At 40.0% G+C, this 15,678-nt stretch overlaps 1 protein-coding gene across 1 annotated transcript in view; it reads right to left on the bottom strand.

The window, feature by feature from the left end:
* Positions 1–2,703: 2,703 nt before the first annotated feature.
* Positions 2,704–15,678, bottom strand: part of RYK (receptor-like tyrosine kinase) — a 46,934-nt gene continuing 33,959 nt past the window's right edge. Inside the window, exons 11-15 of the mRNA XM_010561284.1 lie at positions 14,454–14,586; positions 12,542–12,651; positions 8,439–8,598; positions 4,577–4,713; positions 2,704–3,732 (exon numbers count right to left, since the gene is read on the bottom strand). Coding sequence (XP_010559586.1) covers positions 3,621–3,732; positions 4,577–4,713; positions 8,439–8,598; positions 12,542–12,651; positions 14,454–14,586 — 652 coding nt within the window. The 3' untranslated portion in view covers positions 2,704–3,620. The remainder of the gene's footprint in view (positions 3,733–4,576; positions 4,714–8,438; positions 8,599–12,541; positions 12,652–14,453; positions 14,587–15,678) is intronic.

The raw sequence follows: 15,678 nt of genomic DNA, 5'->3' as shown, positions 1-15,678 counted from the left end.
TTTCTCCAGAAATTTGATTAGGGCTTTCTCAGCTGTTTCTTTCTTCTTTAGCTCCTATCTCGTGGCTCTCCCACATACAAAAGATCTTTTCTATACATCAAGTCCACAGGCTGTACTTCTCTGACAGACCCTGTTACCTCCTGTTCAAAGTCAGGCATGTGGAAAAAAGACTGAAGAAAGACTATTTGATATGTTTAGTATGGCCAAAACAGCCACCTTCATCCTCTTGTCAACACAAAATACGCCTCCATCCTAGTCTGTCACTGGAGCTTATAAGCCTGAGGACTATCATCAACATGCTCTTGATGCCTCTCCAGCATGAAACATTGTGCCATATATTGGACCTTGGTAAGAGGGTGTATATTTGTATTCAGGTAACAGGTATTGATCAATCCAGACTTCAACATTGAGACTTTTCTGTGTACTTTAAGAATAGAAGTTATTGATAATATCCTCCTTTCAGAAATTCTGTATTTTTCAATCTTCTACGAGTGACCTGCTCCTCAAGAGCTTTCCTAAAAAGCCATGGAGCTAAGATATTATCACATGCGGCAGTGAAGAAAAATGCCAGCACGAAAGCTATTTGCAATCTTAGGTACAATAAAGTTCTGCAAGGCATCTACTCAAGGTAGCTCTGCCATCAGCAAAATGCTTATCTTAGCTTTAACCCCTGTAGGTGAAGCATGTTTAAATGAATGTATCTATACTTTAATGCCACACTAAACCACTTCTTGGTCTCTGCTGTTGTGTACAGTCATCTGGGAGTAGATGACAAACAGCCTATCAAAGGGAAAGCTGATGTAGTTTACCATTCCCACTGCTCGTGCCGACAGAGCAGAGCAGCTTGAAGTGCAGTACATCCCTAACCCACCCACCTTACGACCTGTCCTGGTTTCAGCTGGGATAGAGTTAATTTTCTTCCTAGTAGCTGGTATAGTGCTGTGGTTTGGATTTAGGATGAGAATAACATTGATAACGCACTGATGTTTTAGCTGCTGCTAAGCAGTGTTTACGCTAAGTCAAGGACTCTTTAGCTTCTCATACTGCCCTGCCACCAACGAGGTGGGGGGGGGACGGGACGCAACAAGAAACTGAAAGTAGACACAGCCAGGACAGCAGGACAGGTGATGCAAACTGGCCACAAGGATATTCCATACCATATGATGTCATGCCCACTATATAAAAGAGGGGGAAAGCTGGCCGGGGGCTGCTGCTCGGAAACTGGCTGGGTATTGTGCATCACTCGGTTTTGTATATTCTAATTCTTTTATCATTATTATTATTATTTTCCCTTCCTCTTCTGTTCTATTAAACTGTCTTTATCTCAACCTGCAAATTTTACTCCCCCACCCCGCTTCCCCTTCTCTCCCCCATCCCACTGGGGCTGGGGAGCCAGTAAACGGCTGTGTGGTGTTTAGCTGCCTGCCGGGTTAAACCACAACAAGACCGTAGCGGTTAGGTATCTGAAGTGACATCTATGAGATGTGAACAGATTTTGCAAGATATACATCTTGTATGAATGTGACTCTACCCTGTGAAGGACATAGAATATGCATACCATTTTCACCCTGGGCTGTTTTCCAATCTCAAGTAAATCTTACTACTATGACCTCTGTAGATCCCATCATAACACAGATCTGGATATGAAAAACACTGCCACTGATAGCTTTAACAACCAAGTCATCGTAAACAAGTACTAACACTGGGTAGTTTCCCCGGGTCAGAAAGGAAAGAGACCACAGAAGTCCACACAACCAAAGCCTTACTGCTAGCCCCAACACACTCAGTGACTCCAAAGCCAACCATAGGAAATCAATTTCAATTCATTCAAGCAAACGCAGCCCATCATAACATGCCTAAACTTGAGCCAGCAGGAAAACTTCCTTCTAGGATAAAGCAAGACCTGGTTCCCTAGCCACAGATAACTAACGCCAAAGTACAGATAGGGAAGCTCCTGCATTTTGAGGGACACTCCATTTTAGCTCAGCAACGCAAAGGGGCAGCCTGCGAGACTGAAAACAGACCGCAAAAAGTTCTGCCTCATGCGATATTAATTAGAAAGGATTAATTTTCTTCAGCAAGGTTCAGAACTCTGGAAAGAACAAAAGCTGCACATCTGCATGACACAGCCAAATCCAGCTGCTTGTACTTGCAGACCAGCGTCTCCCTAAATGCTACGATTGATACAGAGCCTGTCAGGGCAATATACCCAACCATGCAGTTGCATGAACACTTGAGGCTACAGGTACTTTACTCTGAAGATGGCGTGAGACAAAAAGACAATTTTTCATGTTTCACATTGTGCTGAAGTGCAACCTGCCTCATGGTGCCACCATGTAGAGGATGCAACCTGCAGATCACTTGGAGAAGTAAAAGTTATTCTACAGATAACTTTGCTATATATAGAATATGAAAGTTACTGAGGCTGAATTGATGGATCAGCACACATTTTCTTGAAATACCTTATTCAGACCTCTTAAGTAATGTTCAACTCAAAATAACCTGGGGTGGAATGGGTATTTGGATTAAAGAAGGCAGCAGGACACTATATTAAGTCTCAGGGACTAGTTCTGCAGCAAGGGAGGCAATCCACTTTGTCTTCATGCCAGCTCCAGCCCAACAACCACCACCAACTTGCACATTCAATACACAGGGCAATGTGAGGGACCAAGCTTTCACATTAGATGTAATAGAAAAACATTCTTTACTCTGCAAGTGTCTTTAAAAATATATATTTATATATTTAAGCCCATTTCAGGCCATAAAAGCCCATAAAAAACAAGCAGTACCTTTTTGAACAAGAGAAACTGCCATCTGGAAGTCTGAGGTGAAAGACTCCCACACAAGGGCTGCTTTGGCGCTTCTCTGAAGGCCTCTATTTAGCACATAAAACCATCTTAAAAATCACATCAGCCTTTTATCTGCAAGGAGGGGCACCATTTTTACCCCACCTTCACTACTCTCTGTATGAGGTAAACTGGAATCACTTTTACATAATCACTTACTGCTTTAAAAAGGAGATATTGTATCCTGAAGACCAGCTTTTCCAAAAAACATTCATGAGTGGGTTAAAAAAGATGCTGCTTGTGGATCCAACCACAATGTGCTGTTGTCTCAAAATAGAAGTTGATACTAAAAAGCTATCCAGATACATACAAGTACAAACACTAGAGCTGGTCAGAAAGATTCAATTTCAACATTTTTTAAAAAGCAGGGAAAATTTTCTGCAGTGTGGCTTTTGCATTAATTTCCCCTATCCTTACTTTACTATCAGTTCCATAAACCCTTCAAAAAAAAATCACATCTGTTGTAAGAGTGCAAAGTCCATCCAAATCTTGTGTTTAAGTTCACTATCACTACACTTTAAAAATCCTGATGGCAAATAAAAAGGTCTCAATTTAACTTAGCAAAAGTGATATCTAGAAAATATTCAACACCAAGAGGTCTTACAAAAAACTTCAGACTACTAAGGCATTCTAAGGCACAGTGTTTTGGAAGAAGTGCTTTCTCCCTTTGGTGTTGCTTTATACACATCACGTGTGTGAGTCTGAGTGATGCACGGAGCTGCAATGTATGCCATGCCTTTTCCCAAACAGTGAAGTGAATCTTATTCCGCAGTTTCAGACATAGGCTCCCAACGCTGCATGAAATTCAGTTAGACATTGCACCAGCTGCTGAAACTTGGGTCTTTCTTCAGGATCTAGGGCCCAACAGCAGGCCATCACAGCAAAACTGCAAGACAAAGACAGACAGAAGACATGAGAACATAAGCTAGGCAACCACAGTCCCAACCTGAAAGTGAAAAACAGCATTTGCCACTAGAAAACCTGCTGACTGGAGAGAAAAGGAACCCTGTATCTTCTGATACACCATGCTGAACGACTCCTTCAGAAGACAGACACCTAGAATGATCAATAAACGTGCTGTGACTGGAAGTGCTGGTTTGATTTAAGATACCAGTCAGAGGCAACCCAGGAGGAAGCAATACATAGTTCATTGGAAATTGCTCAACTATTGTAAAAGCATAGTTCAAAGTGTTTCTGTGGTAGGTTTACAGGAAGGGGATTTGGAAGAACACATGAGGGAAGGTAGTGCCTGTCTGTGCACTTGCATTCTCCTATACCATTAAGATTGTGAATAAACCCCTCAAGCACTGCCATTTAACTCCATTACACACAGTACTTCTCTGTAGTCTTGCTGAGAATGGAGATTCCCTCTACCTACAAACCTACTGGCTTCCTACACTGCAGCCCCACAAACACTAAGCTGAAAACCCCTGGCCCCTTTGCCTCCCTCCTCCCATCCTGCTGATCAACCCCATTTCTCCCATGTGTCAAAATAAGAAAAAGAGTTAGGTCAGGATTAAGTGAAACTTAACAACAAAAAGCATTTAATTTTTGCCCGAGTACCTTGACATACGTCACTGAAGCCACACAAATACTTACACGAGGGTTTGTCTAAAAGGCAGAATAAACAGGCAAGAGAAGGCAAACCCAGCTCTTTCACTGATAAGGCTGGCTTAACATACTGATTAAAAAATAGACATTTTATCCTCTCTCCAAAAATATGCACTTACAGTTCATCAGGGCAGTTGATTGGCTGAGCTATTCGATAGCCATCCTTTAAATAAGCAGCCATCTCAAAGGGGTCGATATCAACATATGGAGTCTGTCCTAAAGTCATCAGCTCCCACAATGTTACTCCAAAGGCCCACTGAGAAGAAATAGCGTACAGCATTAACGGAACATGCCGAATTTTGAGATCTCCTTCAGATATTCCACAAAATCAGTCAGAAATAAGACTACACAGAGTAAGAAAGCTTTACATAAATACTATATACATCCAAGTTCAACATAACAATACTTTGTCTTGAATAGGGACAATTAAGTATCACAGAACAAGTGTCAAGTTGAACTAAAATTAAATCTTAATGCACTAAGATTTTAAGGGATAAAAAATTATGTATTTCCTGCATTTTTCCAGTATGACATTCCAAAACACTTAACAAATCTAAGGAATATTAAACACTAAACCACTGCTTTGAAAAAGTTAACCACTTTATATTACATTTTACCTCTTCAAAACACTACCCAACATTCCTTAAAAAAGGTCTCTGAAATCCAAATGTTCAGAAAAGCAGACTAAATGAAACCATTATTTTTTCAAAGTCATCTGTATATTTTGAGCATACACTCACAAGTAGGACTCACAAAAAAAATAAAGATTTAATCCAAGTAAACTTGACAGCTGGATCAGCATTCAACACATTCAGCCAACAATACTTGCCAAAAGGAGCTTAAGGTGATGAAATATCTATCAATCAATTCATGTGCAAGCACAGTACAAGTAAAATGATTTACTAGCTGGTATCAATAGACCCAAGAGACAAAACCTAGATGGTGCTGATACTGCACACTGATGATTCACTGCCAAAGTTACAAGTGCTGCAAACATCATGATTTATTAAAAAAGGGGCATAATTCTGCAAGCCTCGGAAGATTCTTGGTTTTAATCAAAAGAAATCCCACCCCATCCTCAACCAAAGCCTTAATACTAAGGGATGCTCTCAGTGGACAGTGATGGGAAGCTCAGAGCTGGAGAATGGGAGGGGCACAGATGCAGCCCCTGCTCTGAACACCCATCTATTAGCAGTGTGGGAAGGCAGGGGATGACATCCTTTTCATTTGCAGTTAAGAAAAATGCTGAGGGACAAGTGGTGGTGCACCTAGAACATGAGAATAAAGGGTGACTCAAGCAAAACTACTTTGAGAATATAGCTATTTCTAATTCCATAAGTAGCTGCATAAAAATGGCATAAAGAAATGCAGAGCTTCATGTCCAACAGAGGGAAAAAACACAGAATTAAAATTCAACAGGAATTGTATTTTGTTTTTCTATGCTTTGGCTGACTGATATAACTGTTGGCAGAGGAGGAACACATTAGGAATGTTTCAAGCCAGCAAAACCATTTTAAAGAAATGCATCCAAAAAGCAAGCCTAGAACACATGCCAACTGCATCTTAACAGGCACCACCTAAATTGTTTGTAACAGATTTCATCACTGATTATAAGCTACATGCAATTGATAACTAGATTTGTTCCTAGCAAGCAGACAAAAACATATTACACCATATTTGCAAAAAGCATCCAGGTAAATGCAATGATGATATTTAGGGCAGATGGTATTTTCTACACCCAGAAGAACTGTCTGGTTTTGCACACTGCAAAACTCAGACAGCTACATTTGCAAAGTTAAGAAATATATATTAGAAGCAGAGTTGCATTTATCCTTATATAATGCAAAAAGAAGTTCTGCGTTAAAATAGTGTGGACTATATGCTGAATTCACTAGTTTTCTGAAATGGTTATGATACTGAGGTGCCTTCATCCTAATAAAATTCTACATTTCACTGCCAGTGTTACATAAGCTTTTATTTCCAAGTCCAGTCTTCACAAACAGTGAACGCTTTCATGTTCCAGGTTTAAAAAAAAAAAGAAAAATAAGAAATCAACGTTTAATTGATCCCATTTAGTATTATAAAAACATGCTTTTACAGGCAACTTCTATTTCCTGCTCTGTCTTCAAGTTTGGTATAACACAAACCACCACACATTTTCCAAGGAGTACATAAGTATTTCTGGAGCAGAGCTGACTCCTTTCCTTCCCTTGGTTTTTTTTTTTATGTGGCTTGAGCACTAGTACAGAGACTATGGCAATGAGGGGAAAAAAAAAACTAACCAGAACTTTTCAAAAGTTTTCTAAACTAGCATATTTTAAGATGCAGATTGCAATCTCTGGATGTAGTCATGTTAAGGAAAGCATCATTACCAAAGAAAATACCCCTTTAGCAGGAAGACACAGATTGTAAGGGCAAGTGGTTTACCATTAATTAGCACTCTAATTACCACAGGCTGATCTTCAAGGACAAGCTCCTGTAAGTAGAACAGTTCGTTCTGATGTGCAGGAAGCTGAGCAAGCATTATAGAAGGCCACCATGGATGTACTAAGTCCAGACACTAAGGAAGGAAAGAGAGGGTGGAAGCAGGAGAAGGCTACTTGAGAAATGCAGTGAGAATGCATCGACATGCAGGGATGGAGTTCTGAAAACCAAAGCTCAGCAGAGTTAAACTACTAAGAAAAGCCCATAGAGGAAAACGTTTAGGCTGCACTGAAGCCAAGTGCGTACACACCAGACCACCATGCCAGACCAGATGCATCCAAGAGTGCTGAGGGAGCAGGTTGAAGTCATTGCAATGCTGCTCTCATCATCTTTGAAAGGCCACCGCAATTGGGGGAGGTTGCCGACAACTGGAAAAAAGGCACCCTCTTGAAGACGTGGGATCCAGGGAACTACGGGCCAGGTAGTCTAACATCACCTCCTGCTAATATTGGGGAGCACATGATCCTGGAAGTCACTTCCATGCATATGAAACATAAAGGTCTCTAGGAACAGCCAGTGTGGATTCATCGAGGGCAAACTGCCTGACTAACCTGGCTAGCTTTTTGCTGAGAAGACAGTGTTAGTGGACACATGGTGAGCAATGGATGTTCACCTTGACTTCAGCAAGGCCTTTGACATCATCTTCCATAGCATCCTTATTGTCAGATTAGTGAGATGTTGACATTAAAGTGGCTGGACTGCTGGACTGAAATAGCTATGATCAGCTGGTTACTAGTGGCATTGCTCAGGAATCAATAGTGTTCTATCTTCAGTAACAACCTGGACTCTCAGGAAGTTTGCGGATGATACCAATCCGGGCAGAGTGGCTGACAGGTTGAAAGACAGGTTTCTGCAGAGGGATCTCAAGAAGCTGGAGAAATGGGCTGACAGGAACATCAAGTTCAAGGAAAACAAATGCAAAGTCCTGCAACTGGGAGGGCATAGCTCCATGCACCAGGTCTGGCTGGGGCTGACTGCCTAGAAAGCCGCTTTACAGAAAAGGACCTGGGGGTCCTGGTGAACAAGCTGAACACATCAGCAGCCTGCCCTTGAAGCAAAAGAAGCCAACTGCATTCCACGCTGTGTTTGCATTAAGTGTAGCCAGCAGATCAAGGGAAGCAATTCTTCCCCTCTTTTCTCTGTCTGTGAGACTGCAACTGAAACACTCTGTTGTGGACTCTGGATCATGTTCATTCAAATAGACAAGTCCCAATTCAGATTGCTCACTGAATTTACTTGCCTTTTCTGCTAACGCTACCAAGGAGAACAGGGTGCAACGGACAATTTTGCTGTGCAAGAAAGGCCTGCTTGACATTTGAACTATCTGCCATGAGCAGCAAGTGCAGGAAGCAGGTGTATAGATGCTGTTCTAGACAAATCACTGTTACCTATTCAGTGACATGATTCTCCAATGGCTGAAAAAAGGGAAAAATGTCAACAAAATACATTTACAAAATGTAAGAGGAAAAAAAAAAAAAAACCAACCAACAAACTTACCACATCGCTAGCACTGGAAAATTCATTGTTAACCAGGCTTTCAAGAGCCATCCATCGAACTGGTCTGTTTTCATTATCTCCCAGGCAATGGTAGTCCATAGGAAATAGGTCTCGAGATAATGCATTGTCTGTAATCTTAACCTGAAGTGCATCGTCAATGCTAATTTAAGAGAACAGAAGTATTTAGCAAACTTGGCATTACAGTTTTACAGAAAATATTTATGCTCAACCTTAAGTTTCAGACTTCGGATTTCATAGGGGAACACTAATCGCACTATCAACATTTCAAAGGGCTAGCATTCTTCTAGACTGACATGCTTATTCTGTGATTACCAAATATCATCAAAGAATGTATTTATTCTGCGTTAACAGATAAGCATTAGAAAAATCAGCAGTCTTAGATTAAATAAAATCAAACATTTACAAGTGCAAAAAAATACAGTTAAAGCAAACAAGCAACTCCCTGAAATTATTCTTCCTCCCTTGGAGATCCCCTATCAGGTCAATTAAACAAATTTTAGCTATAGAACCTCTGTAGCAACAAGGAGCCAAAAATTTAAGCAAAGCAAGAGTCAGTAATATCTTGTTAAAGTAACCAATATTATTTGTGGCCTAAAAGCTTGTCTCTAATCAAGCAATCTGGTATGATATTATTTATTCCCCTCAACAAGAGATATTAATTCTGACTGTTGTCAGAAATTGGATACTGGCTAAGGGAAACTTACTTTTAATCACCAAAAGACTCAAAAAAGCACATGGAGCCTACCCCCCTCTGGGATGTTAATTCATATTCTTATAACTTTAAAAAGTGTGTAATAAAGTTCAATGCTCTCATAAACAGCTGACTTTAGAATATGGGTGAGATGTTGGCTTTAACATCTTATGACAAAAATATAGAAATAACATTGCGTTAGAGGGATTGTAACAAAATGGTGTTTGCTGTCTTTTCATCTTGTCAATTATTTCTTTATTTTGATGAGAAAAATCAAATAGAAATGCTCAGTCTGTGTGTTTTCCGCTTCACTATCTCAAGTACCTTCTTATTTATCCCATTTCTATGCACTTTCAGGTCAGTTCATTGCCCTCAAAATTTATAGGCCAGGAAGTTTCCATATCTAATCACTCTAAAGAGTTCAGAGAAATTCCTAGAAGACCTGTCTATAAACGAATAAAATACAAAGGGTAACTTCACAGTGATTAGAGAGCTCTGACTTGTGTAATCTGTATGTCCACTCTAATTGAGCCCAACTGTGCCATGAGCACATGAGACCAAAAGTATTTCCTCCCTTAACAAACCTGCCAAGACCACTGCAATCCTGGCTCCCTTCCCAAAATTAGGGCACAGGTATATAGGTCTGCTACACTTCATATCAACTCCTCCCAGCCTTTCACCACACAGGAATAGACCTGGGGAACAAAGGGGTGGCAGATGAACCACAGCCCTTCAAGGGATCTTGGCTACTGGCACCCTCTTTCTCTTTAAAAACCTAATGCTAGCCCAGGATTTCTTGTACTGCAGCACAGATCAGCAGATGCTCAGCTCCTGCCTGCATTTCTCATGGAGAAGGAGCACCACGTGCACTATGAATTGACTTTTATCGCCAGTGCTCTGCATCACACACATGGCAACTAAGTGAGGAGGGCAAGGAGTCAAGCAGCCTGGACTGCCAACCCTTTGCACAGCAAGGGCACTAGGCTATTAGTTCACTGCACAGAAATGAGAGGTTGTCACAAGGTAACTTCCCTGGAGCACTGTTTATGATCTTTGTCTCCTGTGGTAGCACTTCTTCCTCAACATGTTCACCAGAGAGGAAAAGCAACAGGAATTAGGAAGAGAGTCTCTCAGGAACTCTGTCAAACTGAGCACCCTTATGTAGTGCAAGAGCCAGGAAAGATTCTGCTAGACTAGCTTGGTAGCACCAGTTCAAAAGCACAAGGGATGGCTTCAGGGTGGCTCTCACTACTCCCTCTGTCCCAGCATTTGCTACACCAACAGTGCCTACTGCCAGTGGTGCCAGTACAACATGTACAGTAGTTAAAAGAATATCCTATGACAAGCATGAATGCTTAAGTGTCTCCCAGCTTTTTCTCTCAGTCCCCCAGATGCAAAGTCAGAAGCTTTGCTGGCCCTGGTTGGGATATTTGAAGAACTGGGCCAAAGACTGCACCTGAGAGGACCAGGAGATTTTGTGGACAGAAGCACAAGGGACAAAAGTTGCAGCAATAGTGACCCCTGACAACCCTGAGGGGCTGGGCAGGGAAGTCAGTCCAAATTTCAGGAACGGCATCTATCCTGGTGTGGGGAATGTGACTCATGTTTTACTACTAACTGCCAAGCCAAACACGCAGAGCTCTCTAATGGGCACCAGTAGCATAGCCCCAAGACAGTCCATATGCTAGAAGCGCATGCTGTCCAAGAAATGTGCAAAGAAAGAAACTGGACTTCCACTTGAAGGACTACATGGGAACAAACAAAGCAAACCCCGTTAAAAAGAGGTACAACAAGGTATTTCAACAACTGTGCCTTGAAGATATTGGAGGGACTGAGGCCTTGAGGATCCTAGGAGGTCTTTTGAAGGGTATACTGGAAAATACGTTGGCAAATAAGGAAAAAGACAAAAGGTGGCAAAAAGTTGAAAGACATGGAAGCCAAAGAACAGGAACCAAGACAGTAACCCAGTCACTCCTCCTGCCTGGGCAACTGAGGAAGCTGAAGATTCAGGAGCATGCTTCAGTCTTTACACCCTTGCACTGGCAGAAGACAGGACCTGAGAAAACCCTGTAGGTATTGCTAAGGCAAAAAGCCTCTCAGATTACATGTAATGCATGCCCCAAGGTCATCAAGAAGATGTGGGCAGCAATCCTGAGAAATTAACTAGTTTATCAATAATATTTTCATAAAACAGACACAAGAAGAATCGAGCAAGTGACCAGACCATGAGGCATTTTATTTTCTTCCTAAAATAAATGAAGCATTGTAGCTGAAGGAATGCAAGATGTGCATCTATCCCAAGTAATCCAATTATGATGTAGTGTTTCATAAATGAAATTGTTTATGATAAAGCAGAGCTCAACAAATTTCAAAATCCCCTCTAACAGCCAATTTCAGGTTAAAGAATTTATATTAATCAAGTGCAGTTACCTCATTAGGGCTTACTTCATTGACCGACAATTTGTACACAGCTCTGGGGTATAACCCAGAGGTTGCTTCTTCTCCTTTTCTTTCATTGCTAGTTCATTAATAGACCAGTACATGTCCTTTGGGGCAGGGGTGGGGGCAGGCAAAAAGGAGAGGTGTCTCTCCAAATCAAGAACTTGAATTCAAGGCTTCAAACATGGTCTTGAACTCTGAAAATAACTATGTTACTTGAATTAGGACATTATTTGCAGATATCATTAAGACTGAGCTCATGGACTAACCGCCCCTTTAGGTATTTCCAGATGTTTAGTTAAGTTTAGGCAGAACCCTGTATTTTCTATGTTTCCCCTTATTAGGTATGAAAGCAGGTGGAGAATGATCACAGTTGGTGGTGTCTGAGTGATTTGGTTTATAGAAAGCCAAAACACACCTCAAACAATGTCTACATTTTAAGGGCATATTTCAGGCAGAAGATGGTCTCAAACACTACTTCAGCATTCCTACCATTTACAGAGCACATTCATATCTATCCATCATTTGACAACTAAGAAATCTACCAGCAATCAAAGCCATTTTTAAGAAAAAAAAATATGAAGAAAACCAACTTCATACAAAAAAAAATCTATCCATTGATAAACTGCCAAAGATATTCCACATTTTTATTAAAGTTTAAGGGAAGCTTTAATATTTTTCAAGCCTTTGAAAAACTAAGGCTAGACAAAACGTAGCAAAAGTATTTAAGATGACGATATTCTGCTTTCTTGAAAACCATGCTTTGTGGTTTAAATTATATTTAGAGGAAAAAAACTTCATTGACAAAACCATTCACCCAAAATTTGGAAAAAAAACCAAATAGTACTATATTTTGAAGTAGACATCAGGTCAACTGGAGAAAGCCCATCCTAACTCTAGCTACTGACCTAACACTGCCTGCATGATGACTCTACCCTGGTTGAGTACTTACACACAGTTTCTAGCAGCCAGGTCTTTGTGAATGACCTCCCGTCTGGCCAAATAACTCATTCCACAGGCTATCTGAATAGCCATATGTACAAGGTCCTGCTGGGAAATTGCCTGCAAGAGCACAGAACAACAATCACTGCAAAAGTACAAGCCCAGTGCCTGTGGGGTTAGTGTTTTTGTTGTATTCTAGTGTGTGCCCCCCATCCCTGCTTTAGCAGCTGATGCTTTCTAGTAGCTACAGACACTACCACCTGTTGAAAACTTATGAAGAATCCCTATTCAATTTTAACTTTTTTTTCTGAGACATGCCAGGGGCAAATGTTTCCAATTTGCAACTGCCTCACTGCTACACAGGTTTTCCTTTGATTAATGGTGAATGTAGGCAAAAATGGTCAATTTTACCCTTCCTACCACACTTTTTTCACTGTTTCCCTGGAAACCAACTCATTTTCAGGCAGCAGAGCACAAACAGCAGTCAAAATTCTCGTTGCTATCTACTGCTGAAAACTAGTGCCAAAGTCTGGTGCTCCATCTACTTTTACAACTTGACAGTCCTATAAAAACTAAACCCTTGCGCATATTTATACCTTGGGTTCCCTCTTCCATTTCTATAGTGTTTCAGAAACTTCAGTATGTAGGTGGACACACCGAGGTTGCAAGACTGGGTTTAAAATAACCAAATACTAAATTAAAACAATAATAAACTGGCTTCTTCTTTAACAGGTTGTTATTAAGAGCAATAGCCATGTATTATTTCAGAAAACTCAAGCATTTGCTTTAGGTATTTGTAGAAAAGTTCTATCTCAAAATAAGTATCTAGGACACTAAATGTCCCATTTTTTGATAGTTCAGCACAGTCATTTCTAGTTACTAAGAGGCAACTCCTGTTTGACATAATACAGATTATAAACACCATTTCTACTTAAATTCTTGGAAAGGGATATTGGTGCAAACCATAGGGATTTACAACTCAGATTAAGCAGCAAAACAAGTAAAATCAAAGCTGAAAAATCCTAGCAGCTTGTCACAACTTGTAAATTAACAGAGGTAGGTGGCCCTTGATAGTTTGAGATCCGGTACATAACAGGGACAAATGCTGACCTCAGGAAACAAGATTTCATTTTGTGCTTGATTTAGCCTAAAGACAGAAGCCAAACCAAGGTGAAGTTGAATAAAAGACAAGGTAATCCTAACACGAGGCATAGTTTTAATACATATACACACCCATCACTACACACTTATTCAGATTTTTAAAAATAAGCAAAATATGTTCTCATCTAGGAATATTTTCTCACTTCTCATGAAATATATGCAACAAGTTCTACTGAAACGCAGTAAAGTTATGAATGTTGACAAGCACCCACAGCAGTAAAAAAAGTCAGCAGATTGCTTCCTTTAATATCTAAAGTTAAATAAATCCATTTATTTTACTTAACAGCAAATCTACAGCAGCACCTTGAAAGTTTAACAGAAGTGCTTTATGCTTACTATAAAATAATGAAGAACTATAGTAATTAAAGGGATAATCTACTAATTTTACCAAAAATAAAAATCAGTAAATCTGAAATTTCTCCATACACAATCTTCCCCTGTGTATTCCAACTTAAATCCACAATCATATACCCTTTTCTCTATTTTTGAATTTTTTTTTAAAGATGTATTGATATACCAGGTAATACCCTAATCAGAGTTTAACTCAGCTTCATGCCCTCTGAATGTCTGTCATAAACACAGCCAAGACTGTTTTCCTTTTATGTATCAAGACAAACGCTTGCTAGGGAACATGCTTGCCAATTCTCTCATTCACCTGTTCTGTTGTGACAATACCACAAGTATTTCTTTTAAGGCACATACACAGATGACAAACCAAGTGTAAGTTTAACGGGCAAGAAGTCACAGATTTCTGAGTGTACCTGAGGATTGTTGGCCTCTACCAGCTTGCACTGTCGTAAGAATAGTTTAAGGTTCCCCCAGTTCATGTACGGCAGCAGCACCATTGGTTTCTCTCCCTCTTCTATACAGACATGAGTGATAGGTAGCAGATTCCTGGAAGACAGGGAGACAAATTCCTAATTATATGAACCTGAAATTTGATAAAAATCTTCTCAATCCCTAAACACCGTAAGTGACAGTAACTCAGCATTGAAGAAAAGCATTTGCTTTTCTTGCAATATGAATTGCAGAGCACAAGGTCTCCAAAATAACTGGGGGGGGGAGAGAAAGAAGGAAAGAAAGGGGGGGAGAGAAAGAAGGAAAGAAAGGGGGGGAGAGAAAGAAGGAAAGAAAGGGGGGGAGAGAAAGAAGGAAAGAAAGGGGGGGAGAGAAAGAAAGAGGATATTTGAGTACTTTCCTATTAGGAAGAACCCTCCAGATTTTTTGACTTGGTCCAAAAGGGCTGAAATACATTTATGTGAATACAGGTTATCATTTATATTAAGAAGCGATACATTCTCAACTTGGAAATGTATCATTTTAAATGCAACTATAGATATAAAATATGTAGCTCCACTACAGGGGAGTAAAAAAAAAAAAAAAAAAAAAAATCAAAACATTGTGTTTGATCCACTTCAAAATGACAGAACAGAAAATTTTAGTTTTGAATCAATGAAACATTAAATTGCATTCTAAATACAGGATTATCTCATGAGTTTTATCACAGGTGTTTTAGAACCATAGAATCGTTTACATTGGAAAAGACATTTAAGATTATCAAGTCCATCAACCATAAACTTAGCACTGCCAAGTCCACCACTAAACCACTTTAAAGGTCCCTTCCAATCCTCCTTATGGCTCAGATAACTCCCATGCTGCATTTTTTTATAAACATCTTCCTACAGTGCCAACATATAAATTTGTAGAAACTTGAAACAAACTATATATAGTTTCAATTTCCATTAAACAGTTTTTAAAAAACTATCTTCTATTGAAAATGTATTAGTAAGTCTCCAATGAGTTATAGTCATTTTTAAAAGGAAACTTTGAAATTTCCTGTTCTTGAAGATGTCTGATAGTCAGATGTCACACCCACAAGCTCGACATACCCATGTAGCTCTACCTTCAATCAAGATAAAGGTCCCAGCTTTATAGGCAGCATACAGAAGAAAAGCTTTTTGGACTTAAAAGTTCGGCTTGTAAAAG

Source organism: Haliaeetus leucocephalus, unplaced genomic scaffold (assembly GCF_000737465.1).
Source record: "Haliaeetus leucocephalus isolate CR32 unplaced genomic scaffold, Haliaeetus_leucocephalus-4.0 Scaffold143, whole genome shotgun sequence".
NCBI lineage: Eukaryota > Metazoa > Chordata > Aves > Accipitriformes > Accipitridae > Haliaeetus > Haliaeetus leucocephalus.
The sequence above is the reverse complement of the archived record's forward strand: the minus strand, read 5'-3'. Positions and strand labels throughout refer to the sequence as shown.